Genomic DNA, 20,969 nt, shown 5'->3' with positions numbered 1-20,969 from the left:
AATTGTCCAATTCATAACTATTAGTTTTGGCCTATTTGCCTAAATTAACCGAAAACCATTTTCTATTGATAAATTTGTCAGCAAGTTCAAAAGAAAATGAATAAAGCAGTTTTGCATAAACACGTCAATGTGAAAGAACTGCCAGTAATTTTCAGCTTTTAATGCATCGGTTATGAAGGCAAAGAAATATATAATGCAAAAGATATATCAAGAACAGTTTCACTCAAAGCACCTAATCTCTAGATCCCAGGCACAGGAGCCGTAGTTGAAGCTAGCTTTAATTAAAAGCTGATATTGTGTTAAAAATAAACTCTATCACAGCATCATATCTATCTATACAGGTTCTGGAAAATGTTATCTGTCAAAACTAAAGACACCTAAGCAGAACAAACAAAAATAGTTTACAATGGATGCTAAGGCATGGTAACCATGAATAAAAATTTGAGAAAAAAACTGCATCATTCAGAAGTGGAAGAAGCATAAGCCATGCAGTAACAAGATTAAAAGCACACTTGAACATTTTGCTTTGTCAAAAGAGAAACATATTGCTTATAAAAGACGTACAAAAATGTAGAGAGCAGTGTTTTGTGAAAACTTATGCAGTATTAACACATTCAAATTCTTAACACTGTCATGATATGGAAGATAACATTATCATGAAAAGGATTGGGGAATGGAAACAAAAATTAGTATTCAAAGTTCTTTGAAACATTAATGCAAAGGCAAGTGCTCATGACCTTTATGGGAAAAATATATGTTTAAATAGGCTTCACGCCAGACCATCTCAGTTAAAATTATGTTGGTCTAGCATGCTAAAGATAAATGATTTAATAACAGGACAAAAAGTATTAACAATCAAATAATTTTCTAAGTTAGTAGCTACTTCTGAAAGAGCATATGCATAAGCCCAAACATAGAGCACTCTTAAAATATGCAAAACTACATTTTTCTTGCCCGCTTTGAACTCCTTGCAAAGTCAATGTTGTTTACAAATCACGTCCAGATTATAACATAAGTTACAAATCACTCAACAACAGTGATGACCTCAAATTCTATCAAAGATAAATTATTATCTTCCTTCACTTCGAAATTGGCATCTTCGGTTGGTTCAATCTGTCCCCATCTATCAACAGACAGCCTCATAGACCCCCGAAACATGTCAACTTTCGCATTTCGCAGTATTACTGTTGCTCCAGGCTTCATCAATTCCACTAAATAAGTAACATGCAAATGCAACAGGTAGTTAGGTTCTCTATATGGTAGACAGCAGGACAGAGCCAAAAAATGTAATACAGAGAAAGTAAGAGGTACAGGTGGAAGAAACATATACATTTCCCTGAATATCCAAATCAATAGCTTTTGTACATAATTCAAGCAAACAATTTCAAACCGTCACTACTTTAATGTTGGATGTCAGTAGTAGAAGAATTTTTTTGTTCACTTTTTTCAGTGCTTTTCAATTGGTCCCTTGTCCAATGGTGTATCCCAACCTTTTGGCACAATGTCCTCTCGTCTGTCCTCCATGCTATTTTCCTATTCAAATATTGTTGCTAGGATTTTGAGGGTAGGTCCAGAAGTCTCCTTTTCATGTTTTTTGCTGAAACTAACTCTGTAAAACTAAAATACTTATATCTCAAAGTATAGGTTTAACCGTTAAACAAACTCATACTTATGTTTAGTATCTCTCCTGGTAGACATGTCCATGAAAATATTTAACATTACTGATCCAAAACAATGTAAATTTGGTTTGCTCAAAAAATCAAGAAGTATTTTTAAATGGCAGATGCAAATATAGAATATTTTTCAAACAAAGAATGTTGTCTATAAATAGCTAATTTTATAGAGATTATTTAATTCAAATTAATTGTAATGCCCCGAGAGTGATGCAAGAGCATCCAGTGGTGTAAGGGCAATCCTGTATCACCCAAAAAAAAATGCTTAGAGATAGTTTTTGTTTGATGTGTTTTTATTTCTGGATACCCATTTGGGTCAAATAAAGGTTCCAACTCTCATAGTTCCATTATTAGTTTTTTTGGGTTAGAGTTTTTAAGCACCTTGGGATACGTGTAAATGCAAAAAATTGGTTATTTTGTAATTGAGCCAAAATTATGATGAGTTAGAGGGTGTAATTTGGAGGGATGATTATACTTGTAATTTAAAACACTCCATAAAAAGAATCAGTTCAAAGAGCTTTACAATTAGAAAGTCATTGCAGTTTTAATTTTCCTGGAGATCTCCTAAGGGCGCTTCAAAGTCAGATATGGGGCACTAAACGGCCTCGTACGGGGCCGACAAATGGGGGACGAGCGAAGCTAGTCCATATGGCTATAGAGCACTTCGAGAGCTTTCCGAAAATGTAAACGGTTCGTCAATCAAAGTCCCAGTGCAAAAGTTATGCCTCCCGGAAGTTGGACTACCGTTTATGGATTCTTCTAATTTTACACCAACTTCTAATGTGACTTCTGGAACCTTCTGTTTTGGCGGTGGATGCCAACTCACGTATTCTAGAATGTATTCCTAACCCTAAACAAATTGGGGTCTATTTAAGAACATTTCTAGCATTGTAAAGGCAGTTCTTAGTGGAGTTAGAGAGAAGGTACTGTGTGGAGGATTTCTTTCTCCAGAATCATACTATTGTAAGCCCATAGGGCAATTTTCATTGATAATAATATTTCCCTTTTCCTATGTGTTTATTTTGGTCTTTGGTTGTGTCTCCATCAAGGAGGAAACCTTTTGTAGATCTACCAAGGTTCGTGATTTTATTATAAATGAGTTGTACAATTCTGCCCGTCACTTGGGCCAAACGGGCAATATATTATCTATGCATACATGTTTACCAGACTTCACATATATTATCTATTCTTTAAGATGGTTATCATGACATGGCATTGTCAGCTTAACATAATATGATAATTAATGATACAAAAAGATCATATTTAACTGGAATATGGATGGTTAAAATTAGTTGTACATCTTATATTTGAGAAGTTGTGATTCTATCTAGCTTCTGTGTGAAACACATTTCTCTGCAATCGATAGAGTGAAGTATATAGTAATTAAAAAGAGACCTATATAAACGAGCAGGCAGGAAAGAGGAGGGTTGCCTGGGTGCTTCGGATACTTGAATGATGTTGAACTACTAGAAAATCTTTCTGTGGTTAGCTGAATGGAGAAAAAATGAGCAATTTTGCTGGAAAGTGGTTTTGAAAGTGAGTGATGGGAATTGAAAGCTGGGATAAGAGCCAATTCCTTAACTTAAGGGTTACATTTTTAAGGTATTTATTTAAGCCTAAATATTTGTTGAAAAATTATAGAGTTTCGTTCATTAGATTGTCACAATAACAAGGTGATCATTTATATTTCACTTCACCTTGCTGGCTTATCAACAATATGTGTCTGTAAACTTTGGGTGAAGGAAATGATTAAGAGAAGTTATCATAAAGAACTGGTTTCCCTATGAAGTTTGTTTCAAACATCCATAGTGGCCTTGAACATGCATTAAGTGAGAGGATTTAATTTAAATACAATGCATGTGAATGCTTAGTAAGTAGATGACAGTGTGAGAAGGTTATCACAATGTAACTTGTAGCCTTGTAAAATTTATAAGAGCCAGAAGTGGCAGCCCTCCACAGTGTGTGTTTGACGAAGGGAGCAAATTAGAGACACTATTGTTTGTTGCAAAACTATTGGGAGTTTTGCTTCGTCAGATTATTATGTTAACAGGGTGATTGCTTATGTCTCTTCCCCTTGCTTGCTTATTGTAACATGCATGTGAATGCTTTGAGTGAAGGGAATAATGAAGAGAAGTTATTGTAAAGGAATTGATTCCACTTTGAAGTTTATTTCAATGTTGGAAGTGGCCACTAAAATCCAGTGCATGCGAATGCTTGGAAAGGAGAAAACGATATGAGTAGGTTATCACAGAGAACTTTTTGCATGGTGAAATTTATAAAAGTCAGAAGTGAAGCCTGGACTGTTTGTTTGATGAAGGGAGTGAACTGAAGCCGCTACTGTGTGTGCTAAGTGTTGAAATTTCAAACCACACATGAAGATAAACAGCAAAGAAAATAATATGAACAAAGAACACAGCAAATTATCCTGGGAAAACCCTCCAACTTGAGGGTGAAAAACCCACCAACAAATATATGACTTATATATCAATGAAAACAGAGAAGACTGCTTTACAATGCCAAATAACAGGCACAAAACTGAGGCAATGATCATCACCGCTATGATCTGCAGACAATAAATGAAATGCCCATCACTCAGCAAAGAATATCAAACCAGCAGATTGAATACTCCTGCATATTGATCATCATCAAACAAAGAATATCAATCTGTGTGTGTATATGTGTATATATATATATATAAATTCCTTCTGGAAGAATATATAAAATTGCCTTGACTCTTCATTGTTTTGTCGTTACAAAGTAAAGACCCTTTGTTGCCTTGACCCTTCATTGTCTTGACTCTTCAATGTCATGTCCCTTCAAAGTAAGGATCCTTAGTAGTCTTTAATTAAAAATAGATAATTTATATATTTCAATTTAAGAAAGAAAGATAGCTCGCAACGCTAAATCACCAACACTGCCTCTTAGCTAGGGAAGTGTCTTTCTATAAATCAATGTCATACAATTTCTTAATCTACACCCATTTGTGGAAAAGATTTTTATCATGGAATCCCTCAACGTGATAGCATCATAGAATCACTCAACATGAAGTCCACCATGGCTACTCCCATGTGTGGGAAGAAGCATGTACACAAGCTCTCATCACAGAAACACTCAAGGTGATGTCATCGTGGAATCTCTCAACATGTCCACCATGGCTAGTTCCATGAGTGGAAAGAAGCATATACACTAGTGTCCATCACGAAATCACTCAACATGATGTCACGGAATCTCTCAACATCACATCCACTGTGGCTACTCCCAAGTGTGGAAAAGCAACATCTCTCAAGGGCTTTCAACTCATATTTCTCTGAGAGAGAAATATGTACTACAAGGGCTTTCACCTCATATTTTTCTCACAAAGAAATATACATTACAAGGGCTTTCACCTCATTTTTCTCTCTTACAAAAAAATATACATTACAAGGGCTTTCACCTCATATTTCTCTATGAGAAATATGCATTTAGGCAAATAATAAGAGCAACTGATGTGAGAGCCCCTCTCAACAAGGGCAGCATTCACACAAGCTTTGATTATCAAAATAAATTACAGTTGGCTCCAATGTTTGACCGAACAAGGAGCTTTTGGTGCCACATTGCTTCACGAGCTCGTGGATCCTTTCCAAAGGACTTGTCACTCTTCCTCTGCCACTCAAGCTCCCTCTGGATCTTTTTGAACCTAAAGAAGTCCTCCCTCTTCCACTCATCAAGCTCTCCCTTTATATAATTAATCACTCTTCAGACTATTTGCACACTTGAACCACACAATATACTGGACATGCTTTGCCCAATGCAAAGAAATAGACCACATATTGTAGTCACATCTGGATATAAACCCACTGTCTGTAAATTCTTGTTCAGAACTGCAAGATGAATAATCAGTGCCTTTGTTGATGAGACCTAGCTTCCATCTTCAACACTTGATACAATAGTAAACACGATGCAAATGCCCAATGTGGTCTCTTGATTCTGCCAAGGTTTCCTTAATAATGCCGGCTGAATAATTCTGGAATTATACGACTATAGTGTCTTTGCACGCATATAATTTTCAATTGCCAGCATTAGAAGGTTTGGACAAAAAATATTAAAACATCAACCATATATTAAAAAATCAATTAATAATCTTGTCATGTATCTATCTGCATACATATAATAAATAAAATATCTCAATTTAAAAAATCCAAGCAGTCACAGTATTGGATTTGATAATAGGACTTATCTGCAAATTTGTCCATACCGAATAGTTCTAGAAGACTTCCCTTATCCAAATGGTAGGCAGCTGATGAGGCATCGTAGCATGCTAGTTTATCCATTGAAACTGAAATAGCCTCACACTAACTGCAGGAAATTCTCCAATATTCCCACAGCAATTTCCTGCCCTAACAATCTTCTGAAGGGGATAGCATTGAAGGAACCCTTAACTGTTCAATCTTCAAGCTTGTCTCCAACTCACGCAGACGCATATAAGACTTAGGCTCAAACTGGGTGGATATTTCGGAATGTTCTTATTTGTGAATTGAAATCTGCACACTATGAATGAGTCATCAATACAAAGGTTTCTGAAAATGATTGCATCTCCTGCCCTAGTGTCAATAGGAAGTAAACGGGCACACCGTAACTAACGACCTTGGAGATAGAACATGCAAAATACTTCCTCAATACTTCACTAGTAATCAAGAATGAATGCAATGTCTTTAATTTCTCAGCAGCTCTGTTCAACAATCCCTAACCAAGAAATACAAGCCTGGCAGTCTCCAACACACCAAGACTTAATACAACGACAAAACAACATCCACAGACATAGACACCAACTGAAACGTACTAGAAATGTTGAATTCAGCCACTACAACTCAAAAGCTGCGCACAGAACAAGATACTAAAGAACAATATATTCCTCAATTATTTCTCCCTTAGGACACTTTTGGGGAGCCACAGTAATGACAAAGCAATTGCTACCTCTATCCATTCCTTGTTCTCGGTATCCATTCTGTGAAATAGTTTCATGCTAATAATGTCCCTCCCCGATAATACTCCTCAATTTCATAAGGATTGGGTAATTTGCAGTAGAAAATGAACAAACAATAATTGGCTTTCCAACTCCCACTATTCTTGCCGGTTTCAGGTATTCAAATGGCGTTGAAGACTTTAGAAAAGATTCTAAATTTGATTGGAGTTAATGCCTCATATATTATATTTGTAGTTAATAATCAGCTCAATATTATCAAGCTTCTTTCAATAGTTTTGGCTAGATATATGTTCGCTGTATATGAGAAAAGCATCGCTAATATTCATTTATAACTTTTGTTCATTCCTTACCTCTAAAACTGAAGCTCTTCTACTCTTCAGAAATTTTCAATAATATTTGGAAGCATCAACCTTAGTCAAGTTACCAAAACAATATTGACTTCTAATGTTCGCCTTCAGGGGGAACTGATAATCTATGAAATTTGACTTAAAAATCAAATTGCTCAAATATGAATTTGCATTGACCAATGCTTACAACAGAAACATTTGAAATATAATGTTTAGCCCACAAATATTTAATTGATCACCACATGTATTATTTAATTCCACAAATATACTTACTGGGAACTCGCAATATGAAGAATCTATGACACATTAATATCGAATTTCATTTGATATTGTTCCCAGATCTTTTAGTAACCATTCCTAATATTGAATAGAGCCCATGATAACTGAACCTACATAATTATCAAATTATGTGATAGTGTTTAATAAATAATGGACATTATATTTATTCTACAGTGGGGCCATTACAATGCTTCTATAGGTTTCTATGTTGATTAATGATGCATTGAAATTCTTGTGTTAATACTTGTTGAAGATGGTAGCTTCGATAGAGATCTTTACCTCTGGAAATATTGAACGTTATTACTGTTATTGTCATCTTCAGCTGAAACGGTTACTTAAGTTTAATTTGTAATATTAAATGTAAAGACATGTGTCATTCACATGCATTGAGGCATGAATATCCGAAGAGTTATAATTAATTATAGAAGTTATGGGAATCTCAAGAGACCTTAGGTTATAATGTGAAGAGTCCCTCCTATTGTTATATATTTGCATCAAGCAAAGGATATTGTACACTTGAACTTTTATTATCAATAAAATGATTTTTTGTTGTGTGGCTGGATTTTTCCCTTCATTCTAGACAGGTTTTCCCAGGATAGGATATCTTCTGGTGTTGATTTTCTCTCTAATGTTTTCTTTATTACTGTTTTTCATCTTTAGTTGTTAGGCTCTAATTTCAACATGGTATCAACGCCAAGTCGTATAACAACAATAAAGTTATGTCTTGCTTCTTGGTGTGAATATCTGTGAGTATCTGTTTCAGTTTGCGGAAGTACAGCTTTCCGTCAGTAACAAACCAAACTCATCATGGTTGCACCTAGCGGTAAAGGCTGCACATCAATGATCTTATGAGTTAAGTGAAAGATCTTCACGAAATATCAGATTATGTTGTTGGAGAGTGTGGGCTAATTGAGGTTTTATATGAGCTTATTTATCCAAAGATGTTCATGGAGTTTTGGATCTTGCGGTAACTCACGGAGTGGAGAAATTGTAGAAAGCTGTGTTGCAATTTATTTTCACCCAAGTTTTCATTGAAAGCAACCTGCCCATTTTTTCTGTTAAAAACCCTGCAAGCGGCATCCGAGTTTGAGTGCTTTGCCAAGTACTGAAAGATGGATTCTGAAGCGATTTCTTCCCTTATGGAGATCACTTTCTACTGTGTGGCAGATCATCTTGATGACGCACAAAAGGGGGTAAAAAAGCGAAACAAGGTGTTACTAGATCGAAGATCACAGCATTTTTGGATCGAGCTCTCAAGAGGGACCATTATCAAGAAACATATATCGAGCTATTTGAATCATGATGGCGTTGAAGAGATCGTTTTCTTTCCCTCATTATGAATCAGACTTGCTATGATCAAGACAGGTAATCGTGATATTATGTAGAGACATATCATAGGTGAGTCTTCATTCCAATAAGTCGTAGCCTCGTCCTTGTAATCAATTTGACAAAGATATAAGAATAAACACTCTTATTAAATTCGATATGCTTATTATTTGTTATGCGGCATAAATATATTCTCTTTTTTTTTAACCAACGTATTTATTGAAAATGTTTTGGCATGAGTTTTGGGCAAACAACTCCTCCTAATGCATCATGGACTCTCTAAGTGTCTGCATGTTTCTAGGCAAGCCTGGCTTCTACGGTTACAGAACTCGGTCATTTTTCTATCTATGGCAATGATATTCGTCTCTACGTAAATCTTTTCAGTTCATCTTAGGCGATGAGTATTCCTCGATAAAGTAGAGACTTTGTAACGGCAAGGCAGATTGAATATTTCACTGCTTTACTTAATGTTGTACGCACCCGTTGATAGCTTGGGAAGTCTCTTTTATTCACAGCATGTGTCTAAGGTGAATTCTGAGGTGTCTTCTTCAAAGGAATTGAGAAACCATTTGCATGATGCCAGTTCATGGTTATTACATAAAACATTATTTCTTTCTCATTCTTTTCGATGGTGATATATGGTGATATCATGGGAGACAATATTGAATTCACACAAATTCTTATCTAAGACTATATTTTGAGATTGATGCATGTTGTGTGACTCTTCCGGATGATCAATCGATTTAAGTTAATAGTGGATAATGGAGGAGGGGATATCATATGGTTGAATGATAGTCGAAGATCTTGTGATGGGTTGTCCAAACCGTATGGGTGTTGACTCTTTTGGACAAGCGTCATGTAAGAGACCCTGCTATTCTTCTCTAGGAAGATCGACAGTATCTACAAGGAAAAAGATTGGGATGTTGTAGTGGTGTGGATAATATCCGCATGCGACAATGCCTTGCGTCTTCACTAAGATGTAGAGTATCACATCCTCGTAGGCAGCATGAGCATGAAAATTAAAAGACTAAGAAAAGAAGTTTGTTCGCATCGAGAGGTATTGACGTGGATACTTAATGGTATGTATTGAAGGTAACGTGTAATTTCTTCTCAGTAAAGTCATCGTGAATCTTGTTGCATCCTAGCTTTGTGCATGTTGTCTAGAAGGAAATGGATACTTAATATTTATCATCAAGTCACCTATTTTTTTTATAAAACAATAAAGTGTAGAAGGTAATCTTGTCGACAGGAATGCAAGAATGTCATATATGGGTTTACAGTCTTGAATACTTTTCTTAAGGGGGGAATTTGTTCTAAGATGGTAAATTTTTATTTTCGTTTTGCTTGAGTAGGCATAGCACTCAATTCAAGAGGTAATCAGCGATGTTGAGAACTCTTTGTTGCTCTCTGAAGGATGTCAAATTTCTCTCTTGCGTCTTGTTGTTTCTTGTCTTCCCTTAGATCACCACTGGAAGTGTGCAAAAGTACAATTTTATTTTCAATGATACTAAGGCATTCTTATTAGTTTTCTAAAGGCAATCACATCAAATATGTTGGAAATTTTTAATATGCTTGATTTGGCAAAACAGTGTTGGGACCCGCTTCTTACTCTCTAATATCAATGAAGTTTATAGAGATCCTCTTTAACATCCATATATGGAGATATATTGAGGAAATGTTAGAAGTTGTTCAATAAGGAAAAGCATTAATGATGGATTATCACTGAAGGGCATATATGGTGAATTATGCTCTTTGATTTTTACATGAAATACAGTCCATGTGAAAGAGATAAGTATTCTATAGTGTTTATTTCAAAAATCTTATCTCTATTTATCTTTATGATAGATTGAGTTAATCTCTAATAGTTGCAGGATGCAACAAGAATCATGCAATGGAGATATTGTTAAAGATATATAATTGCATTCAGATACGAAGCTTAGAGGGAGCATGTGCTCTAGAGGGAGGCTTCACAATTAAAGAGGGAGTGCTTATGGAATCCCCTTCATTCTCATATATGGTTATAATGCTTGTGGCATTAGTGAAAATTTGAGACTTAAATAGAACTAAGTCCTATTTTGTTATGTATATTTTCACTCTTGTGTGAATAAATGAGATTATAAGATCAGCTATGATAACTTTTTCAATATGTGACAGTAAACATCATGTTGAGAGAGTCCATGGTGTCATCGCGTTGAGAGGTTCCGTGATGGGAGTTGAATATCATGTTGAGAGATTCCATGAATGTTCACGTTGAGAGATTCCGTGAACAAAGACTTAGCTGTGAGTCTTCCAAATCTTTTCATGTTGAGTGATTCCATGAATATGAGTAATTGTTACAGGGTTTCATGTTGAGTGATTCCAAGAATATGATTGATTATTACAAAGTTTCATGTTAAGTGATTCCATGAATACGAGTAATTGCTACAGGATTTCATGTTGAGTGATTCCATGAATATGATTAATTATTACAGGGTTTCATGTTGAGTGATTCCATGAATATGATTGATTGTTACAGATTTTCATGAATCTTATAGGATATATGAGATGAGATTTTATCATTAACATTTTGGTTTCCGTCTTATGTGAATGTTCAGCTAAAGATCTCTTTCTGGCTAAGAGGGAGTGTTGAAGATGGTAGCTGCAATAGAGATCTTTATCTCTGAAAATATGAACGTTATTACCATTATTTTCATCTTCAGTTGAAAAAGTTACTTAAGTTTAATTTGTAATATTAAATGTAAATGACATGTGTCATTCACATGCATTGAGGCATGAATATCTGAAGAGTTATAATTAATTATAGGAGTTATGGGAATCTCAAGAGACCTTCGGTTATAATGTGAAGAGTCTCTCCTATTGTTATATATTTGCATCAAGCAAAGGATATTGTACACTTGAACTTTTATTATCAATAAAATGATCTTTTGTTGTGTGGCTGAGTTTTCTCCTTCAATCTAGAAGGGTTTTCTCAGGATATCTTTTGGTGTTGATAATCAATCTAATATTTTCTTTATTACTGTTTTTCATCTTTAGTTTCTAGGCTCTAGTTTCAACAATACTCATTTGATTATGTCAACATTAATGTGTTTTTCTGCATGATTGGAATAGCTCAAAGCAAATAGGATGAGGAGCACTTCACAGTTTTAATATGTTTTCAGGATCAGTTGTACAAGTAAAATACTTGGAAATGATGAATTACGTATGACTTAAGAGCTGAGGTAAAAGTGTGGAGAAACTAAAGGCCATATGTGCATTAATCACAATTAGTTGCAAGCATTTAAAATCACGGATTTAAGTGATTTCTTCCCCAAAATCACAATCTTATGAATAAATTGCTCACTTGTCTTTTAAAGAAAAATTTCCACTAAAAAAATTGCAATAGAATGGGCAAACTTGTGTCTATTCACAGGTTACGTCAAATTTTGACATTTTTTTACTGATTTTGACTTTGACCAGCATTTTTTGTTGAATCGGACTTTACACACATTATTGTCATTTATTTGAGGGCATTTTCACTTGTTTGCAAGAAGTGATAGTATTCCAGTTCAGACAGCAACTTCAACAATTGCAGCAGTGCATTTTACCCTTACACTGCAAAACTGTAGTTCCCAGCGTCTTCTCCATTTTTTCCATAGTCATAAATGTTTTTGCAGTTGTTTATTTTTTGCCATGCAGTGAACATTGTCAAGCACTAAGTAAAATGGATCAGACATAGGTTATCTCTTTATATCGTAAGGCAATAAGAGTAAAAATAAAAATCATTGCATTTGCCTTAGCTGTTGATTAAAAGACTTCAGCCTTTATTTTTTGCTCCTATCAGCTGACACTAAGTTCAATGATTTCAGCTCCATTGGGCATTATTTTCGCAGCCACCACCCTGATCTAACCACAGCTGAAGCCCAGTAGCAAAGTTCTCAAGTATCAGACATTGAGTCTTACAGAATCAAGCCTAATAGAAAGGTTCTAAACTATAGGTATCACTTATGGTTTTGATCTCTATTTGTTTACCAGAAATTCATGAAAAGTTAGCGTAGTCTAGTATACATGACCTTAAACAAAGCTTCAGCATTCTCAATAAAAGTCTTTCTTCAAAAATAAATAAAAAATTCAGCAAATTTTGTAATTTTGACTAATAAAAATAAGTTGCCAAATCGCAATTGGACACTGGTATGGGTATGTGGATATGACCACAAAATAAATTACTCTGCATATGTTTTAGGTATGTCCGTAAAAAATATGAAATTCATAATTATTAAATTATATAGATATTTGCAGCCTTAAAACTAAATGATATTAATAAGATATTACTATAAAACTACACTCAAGCATTTCTCTGAGCATTTATCTTAGTTTTGAGTCCCAAAATACATAACCTATGCAAAAACTCTACGCCAAACTTTAATAAATTGTAACATGCCTTTTAATGACATTGTAAATCTATAACAAATACGTGCACTAACTATACTAAAGCTAAAACAAAATGCATGCATTAACAAAAGTTAAGTTCTATAAAAAAAAAATGTGTTCCCTAAATTAAAGCTATACCAGTATATGTTAAATAAAAAAACACAGAAATTTAAAATATATCAAAACTAGAGTTGACGATTATACTAAATTTTACCAAAAGTCTCTTACCAAAATCCTGTAGCTATAGTAAATTTTTTTATCTTGACTCAGTTTTGGAAGTAGAATGCATAGAATCAAAAATATGAACTGGAAGTCCTACTATCTATGTAACATTCGAAAATTTAGGGTATTGTTTAACCTTTTTGACAGCAAAGAAAAATTTAAATATACATCTGGATTGAGCAGAAAACGTTGCCTGTTTGCTATTTCTGTATCTTATTACAACACATGGAATGCTTGTTTGCTGTTTCTGAGTCGTTAAACACACAAAATGCCTATCATTTGTTGTGAATCAGCAAAGACACAAAGTGCATTATATAATCCCTTAGGGTTTTGGGACAGTTATTTAGAGTATTGCATGGCCAAAAAATCAAAAGAATTGTGTTAAAAAGTTCAACTGTCACTGGAATCAGCTCGAAATTAATTTTAAAATACCATGTCCAACCCAAACCAACCAAAATATGTTGAATAAAGCTATAATAAAATTAAGAAATGTATCAAGATTTAAATTTTAAAATAAATTAAAACTAAATTTAATGACTGCCAAAATTTACCAAGATTGTTAGCCAAAACGCTAAAAGGTATACTACATGTTTTTATTATCTTAACTCGGATTTGGAAATAGATTGTGTCAGATCAACAAATATGAGCCAGGAAGCGCTACTACTTATGTAACTTTGATGTTTCCTGTAACATTTTGACCATAAACAATTCAAATATACATCTGGTCTGAGCAGAAAAATAATTTCTGTTTGCAATTTTTGTGGCTCATTACAATGAAGGGAATGCCTGTTAGCTGTTGCCAAAAATCGTCAATCAAACAAAATGCCTATCTGTTGTTGTGAGTCATTAAATACATGAAATGCATAATATGCCAGCTCTTTACAGGTTTGGGACAGTCATTTCAATTTTTGAGAATTCGAAGGCCGAAAAAAAAAATGAATTCTCTTGAAAATTTGCTAGCCACTGGAATCATCGTAAAATTGATTTGGAAACCACATCCAATCCAAAATCAGCCAGGTATCCCATTTAGCCAATTCCACACAATTCCTACCACTAAAAACCAAATTCTACCCTTCCATAGTCTAATTGCATCTGAATCCAATTCTAGATCAAATCGTCACAATAATTTTAAAAAACATTAACTTTTTTTATATGAAGAAAAAGCTCAAATTCAGGGTGAAGTGGAGTTGGGGCTATTTATTTTGCCAAAACAATCCTCTAAAGGTTATTGCCATAAGCATTTGAATTTCCAAGCATCTTCAGTTGCAGTTATAGCTTTCTTATTATTATAAAAAAAATCCCTAATCCTGACGCATGTTTCACAGTTCACCATAAAAAAGATTTAATCTTATAATTAGCAGGTCATGATATACACAAATAAGTGAAGACCCCAATGAGAAGTTAGTGCATCCTACCAATCCATCATAGAATGGAAAGGAAAGAAGAAAAAGATTATCTCGAAACCTGAGATCTGCATAATGCATATGAGTATGTTGACTGTCATTGAACCTTAACTGAAGCCAACACAGCAAGATAGGTTGACTGGATCTTGACACTTGTAGAAACTTTAGTATATTACACCCCTATAAAATATCTTTAATATTTAGAATACAAAAATATCAAACAGGCTGATTTGGAACCCAGAAATGGTGAATGCAACATCTATATTTGATGCAGGAGCATCCTCGGTGTAAGAGCAATCTTGCATCACCCAAAAAAATATTTTATTTTCAGTCTTTTCTATTTTAATCAAAGCTAGTAGATAGGGTGGTTACTATTTATGGGCGTTTGCTATTTTTAGTAAGTTTATCATACGAGTTGGGAATGTTCTTATTTTCTACATGAAGGTTCATTTTAGAGTTATAAGCCTACCATAAAAATCTCATTGCTCTAACTCAAGTATCGGAGAAGATATTGCGGATTTTAGGTGGAAAAATTTGCAGAAAAATCTTCAAACTCACTGTTGGAGGCCTTAGAGTGCCTGGAGGAGGTCCAACAACTCGATGAAGGGTGTTAGCGCCATTCCGAATTTGTAGATCAGGAGCTGGAGTTTCCGAAAAGTGGTTATAACAGCCAATCAGAGCAACAATTTCAGAGTTATGGCCTTCCGAAGTTGAGCTATGCAAAATATCTAAAATAATTGTCAAAGATGTATTTGGCCAACTTTATATGTATTGTTAGGGTCTATCAGCCCTAGGTTTTAAGTTTCATTGTCTAGAACCTTCCCGGGCAGCATAAAATTGCATATTTAAGAAAGGCCCGAACATTGTCTAGAGCAGCTACGGGTGATAGTTCGCAACTTGCCTTGCAGATTATTGTAATGAAGATGCCCATGTGGGTTAGCATATTGTACTTGTGAATTCTGTAATTCCACATTTGCGGTGCAAATAAAAAGTTCATATTTTGTTCTCACATTTGTTGTTGTTTCTTTGTTTTCTGTTATAGTTTATGGTATTAAGGGGAGCACTCTTCATCAATATTGTAACAATAAAGCTTCTTATTTCAAACCCTCAATGATAAATAATCTTTCTTTTTGTCCTAAGTGCTACTATACCATGTCATTTGCAAAGGACAAATTTAGTTGGTGATTTTAACAAAACTATGTGCACTGTTTTAACAGTAGCACGGGAAGGGTGTTAAATTAATTTATGTTAAATTAATTTAGAAAAATACACAACAAAAAAAAATTGAAGCTCAATAAGATTAGAGAGTGGGGGTTAACATTGGTTCAATCCAATTTCAAGAGTCATATAAAACAAAATAAAACCAAATAATGTATTTTTTGGTCATACAAAGAACCTTCTCGACTGCGATCCTCCTCTACACTCAAAGCAAAAACAAATACATCCTTTTATCTGCAATTTTATAATTGGCTTGCTTTCCAACAATGACAGATAAAGGATAATACTAGGAATATTTTCATATTATCCTTAAGTCTATATGCAGTTTATAAAGACGGAGCGTGCAAATCAAGAAAATGAAATAGAAACGATCGAAGGTCTCTCAATTTGAGACAATAAGAACTTGATACAGAAAACAAATACTCTGAGAATAAAAGTATATTTATATGGCCTAGCATATTCCCTACACTTGATATTAATGTGGGAAGTTCGACACTACGGGGAAAATAGAAACGTTGAGAGGCGGACAGATCTTAGGTTCGAATCAAAATTGGTGCACACTTTCTCCACTCGAGGAGGAATTTTCCCGGGATAGTACAATTCCTTTTAGACAAATTTTGAAGACAAGAAACAAAAGAATTAGCAATGATATGTGAATTAGGGTTGTGCAACGATGAAAGCTGAGATTTACATACCTTGATCACCTCTGGCAATGAATACAATGATGGCGGTGTCATCACCAACAAGGCATTCAGAGAGACGCATTTGACGGCCCTGCTGTCCCTCTGACCTTCCCTTCTGCAAAACGGTCTTTGCATCTACCACTTTCACTACCAGCGTATGCCCACTTGTGGCCGGCCGCAATTGCTCCACTTTCTTCAATTCCTCTCCCATCTCTCAGATCACGGCTCTGATCAATCTCAAAGTTTGACGGTGCCTCCACTTATAAGCTCCGTGCAGAAAAGCGGAAACAACCGGGCAATAATTAGGCCCCTGTATCAGAGGGCCTGGTAAAAACTTGTAGCGAGCTGTTACCGAGGAAAATTAGGAATCCCCTTCCGAGATATATATATATATAATTTGAAATATTATAGTGTGTTTAATATTTGAAAAAAAATATAGGGTAGTAGAAAGGCACATTGCAGATGTCACAAAGGTCTAATTTTGAAAACATGAAAACAAAATAGGTAACTCAACTATGAACCAACTTATGTTCCTCAAGCTACTATTGAAAGTGGTGAAGGGTCTTTCTCGTTTAGTTTCTTGCAAAAAAAATAGCTTTGGGGTTGAATCATCATGCATTCTAATCAGTGATAGCATTGTCTTCAATATTTTCTTCTTTTTCTTGTAGTAGTTGTTGGTCACTCGGAGAGATGCCAAGAGGTATACAAGGTTGGTATTAGACTAGCTAATGTCATGCTAAGGAAATGAGAAGCATGAAGGTTGTGACCATTCTCCACGAGGTAGAGTCTTGGGGGTCCCAAAGAACAAGACCATGAGAGATGTAATCCTCCAAATTGTGTCACTTGAAAGAGCAACTGACATTAACAACCACAAGGAGACTCAAGGTCAAGAGGAATTGATGCATGGAGAAAATTTGCACAAACTGCATATGCAAATCAAGTAGGGATTTGAATTAAAATCTAAAACAAATCAATCCACATGCAACAAGAACACTCAATAGAAACTATCTCCTTTCTCTCAAATTTCTACTACTATTTAGTTTGTCAATTACATAACTATTGTGCATCACTATCACATGACCACATGGGCCTCAAATTGACGTATCCAATCTGATGTAAAACAAAAAAAATAAGCAAAAGGAAACTACAAGGAATCCATCTCACACTTGAGCTATAGTTGCAGTCATGATTGAATAACCCAACCAAATCTCACATTGAGATAGAAAATTCCTCCTGGAATCATTCAAAATTTTGCATTGAATGTTGTCATAGTTTGCTACACAAGTCCAGTACACTTCTACTAAACAAACCATAAATATTAATGCAAAATTAGATTTTCTCCAAATGTCACATCCAAATAATGAATAATAATAAATTAAATACAAGCTACTTCATGACTATTGTCATAAGCCACCTTCTATAACAACCAATCAAATTGGTCATCTATGACAGCTACATAACTCTACAAGATCAATTTATGCATTATCACTCAGAATTTGGATACCCACTTGTGAATAGATACTCTTTAAACAAAGGAAATGTAATATTTTAAAATATTTATTATCCAACAACCGCCAACACCAATAGTCAAAGTGGAAGACTCCAAGAATATGCCGAGAAGATGTTGTCAACATGTGTTGAACTCCTATGCTAGATTAAATGTTAGGACTTGGCCAAATGATTCATGAAATGTTTTAGGCTTCATCAAACATTTAACACAAACTAATGCAAAAATTAAATGAAACATTTTCTTGTTGATGTAAGATTACTCTCACATCCAAGAACGCTCTTGCACAGTGTAAGGAGCATTTCCGTAGTGGTAAAGGAATTATTGTAAATGAGACACTTCAAATTTAACTTTGGTACTGATCCGCATAGACACCAATGTTGAATCAATGAAAGGGGCATGGGAGAGGCTCGCGACAACCACCTCTCCTATATAAGCTATTAGTGCGAGGCTCCTTCTGCATTAGAAATCTGCGATAGCACGGACAACTCCCTTGCACTTGAATTTGCATTAATGCATTCGAATAGATTATAGCTTTGGTATAGAAAAATAAGTGCTATATCTAACTCGATGTAATCAAACAAAATTGTATTTATGTATACTAAAATGGATCTCCACCATGCCCATGTGTCATATTGGATTGAACTTGTAAGGTAGGATAGGCCAATCTCCAAGAAAAAATGTGTTGTGAGAAGGGATTGAGACAAAATTGCTTGAAAATTTCATGGATAAGTTCTAGGGTTATTGAGTCAAAGGAAAAAGCTAGAATATGTGCTTTAGGGACTCAATTTGACCACATAAAAGGAAATTGGGTGGAGGTAAGTCCATGTGCATTCATCGAGTCCCAATAGGAAATCCTTCATTTATATGTAACGGGTGGTTGATCCGTATAAAGGGAAGGGCTACACCTAGATACATAAAATATTTTCTTAGGTAGTTGCCTGAGATACGGTTAATTTCTACTGTGGATTAAGTAGGTCAAGCTAGAAGCTATTATGGGTGAATAAGAGTAACCCAACCATACAAAGATGAATGTTCTATAGTGATTTATTTTGTTCTTAAGGAAAAGTGTTGTGGTGGAGAAATCCAAGGAGGCACAAAACAACATTCAATGAGTAGTATGTTTAGAGAAGTGCAAAGCAATGTGAAGTGAGCATTGTAGTGATAGCAAAAGGTGAAAAAAGTAGTGTGACTTGGAGTCCTTGTTCAAGGAGGGGGATTAGATCTTATCCATGTAAGTCAACTTGGTTCGCACTAAGCCAGGGTTGCCTCAGCAAATTCCAATGATACAGGGTATTGGGGGTGTGGAATCTACGTGTAGGGTTGCAGCCAAAGTGGTGAGGTGATTTGGATGTATACTAGTGTTCTAAGAGTTGATGCATATCTAGGGGTGGGAACTTGTATAGAGTCTTTGAGAAGTACTAGGGTAGTGATCAACAACGTTGTTAAAATTCATGTAGAATGGGCCAAGGGCCATCTATTGAAATCGATAAAGCTACTTATTTTTCCCAAAATATTGTGTTCATAATTGTATTGAATCATTTTAATGTACAAGAAGACTTTGTGATCGCATTAACAAGTGTGTGTGCAAGTGTTGACCTTAGGTCTCTGGTTGTAGGTGTAACTCGAGACCATCCCAACTTGGGGAGATCAACGGTATTGTGTGGGATAAAAACATAGCTCCATGATGGTAGGTATTAGAGTGCAGTGCTTAATACTCCAAGCTTAGCACATAACAATAAAGTGTAGTAATGTCGGAGGAGACATCATCTAGTGGACCATCTTTAAAATCTATGGTGGGATGGAATCAAGGGGCCAAAATCAGTATAGGGCCTAGGGCTACACTAAGACTAGATACATAGTCAATGACTTGGAAAGTCAACTGGAGTTCATGGAGGACATAAGTGCAACAAATTAGATAGCATCCCTAGAGATAGAGATCAAGGATTTAATTGTTGAAATTGTGTGAATGAATATAAAGTTTTAGATGTTTACACAAGAACATAATTCACTCTCTAAGGGCATTGCTCTATTAGGAAAATCTCATAAGAAGTTAAGTGATGATCATCAAGCATTATCAAATGAGTACTACAACTTAGTGGGGAGCATCAAACTATGATTGTAGATTGTCAAACATTTGCTCAGGAAGTTCAAAGATCGACCAAGGAGGTTGATTTCTTGAAGGAAATCTTCACTCAAGGAGGAGGGGTCAAGACTGGGTACAAACAAAAACCACCAAATCCCTATAATGGGAAAAGAGATGACAAGGTACTAGAAAACATCATTTTGACATGGAGAGATATGTAAAATTTCTAAAAGGATATCCTGATGAGGAGAAGCTTGTTCAAGTAGTGTGTTATCTATCAAATGAGGATGATTTATGGTGGTGAACAAGGTTGGAATACTAGAAGGAGAGGAGGCAAGTGACAATAGTGGAGACCTTGTATGATTTGTGTTTGTGACTCAAGAAACAGTTTAAGCCAGAAAGCACAACTTTTGAGTTGAGATACAAATTCAAGTTTGTGAGGCAAATGGGGTTGATACTGGATTATATCAAGGACTTATAAACATATATGTTGCAAATGCCAAATTGTGATAACTTTGAAAAATAGTGTTTCTTTATATCAGGTTTGAAACCTTAGGCATGTTGGAAATATAAGGTAGGCAAGGTTACTAAAAGGGGAGAGGTGAATTAGGAACCAATAAAACTTTATCTTACTTTACCAATTAATCCTTCATATAATATTATGATCTAATTGCATGCATGAAATAATGAAAGCAATAAAACATTCATAATACTTTGACACAAGATATGGTGACCCAGAAACCTTCCAAATAGAAAGTAAAGTTGGGGTGGGGATGATACCCACAAGCTTTAGTACTGTAGTATAAAGTTAATATGTTAAGGCTTACAATTAACCACTTATATGATCTGCCTTGT

At 35.0% G+C, this 20,969-nt stretch overlaps 1 protein-coding gene across 1 annotated transcript; it reads right to left on the bottom strand.

Annotated features, from left to right (window-relative positions):
• Nucleotides 1-738: 738 nt before the first annotated feature.
• Nucleotides 739-17,010, bottom strand: LOC149540255 (uncharacterized protein At4g28440-like). The gene is made up of 2 exons (XM_089801395.1): nucleotides 16,534-17,010; nucleotides 739-1,211 (listed from the first exon to the last, which is right to left on the bottom strand). Exons 1-2 carry the CDS (start codon nucleotides 16,730-16,732, stop codon nucleotides 1,024-1,026), a joined length of 387 nt encoding a protein of 128 aa, XP_089657521.1. The 5' UTR covers nucleotides 16,733-17,010; the 3' UTR covers nucleotides 739-1,023.
• Nucleotides 17,011-20,969: the final 3,959 nt, after the last annotated feature.

This window comes from Cupressus sempervirens, chromosome 9, assembly GCF_028749045.1.
Source record: "Cupressus sempervirens isolate cs-2001-9-10 chromosome 9, ASM2874904v1, whole genome shotgun sequence".
Classification (NCBI taxonomy): domain Eukaryota; kingdom Viridiplantae; phylum Streptophyta; class Pinopsida; order Cupressales; family Cupressaceae; genus Cupressus; species Cupressus sempervirens.
The sequence above is the reverse complement of the archived record's forward strand: the minus strand, read 5'-3'. Positions and strand labels throughout refer to the sequence as shown.

Coding starts and splice junctions, on each gene's coding strand:
- LOC149540255 (XM_089801395.1), bottom strand. CDS start 16,732: ATGGGAGAGGAATTGAAGAAAGTGGAGCAATTGCGGCCGGCCACAAGT. Junction 1,212..16,533: donor CATTGCCAGAGGTGATCAAG/GTATGTAAATCT, acceptor TTACTTATTTAG/TGGAATTGATGAAGCCTGGA.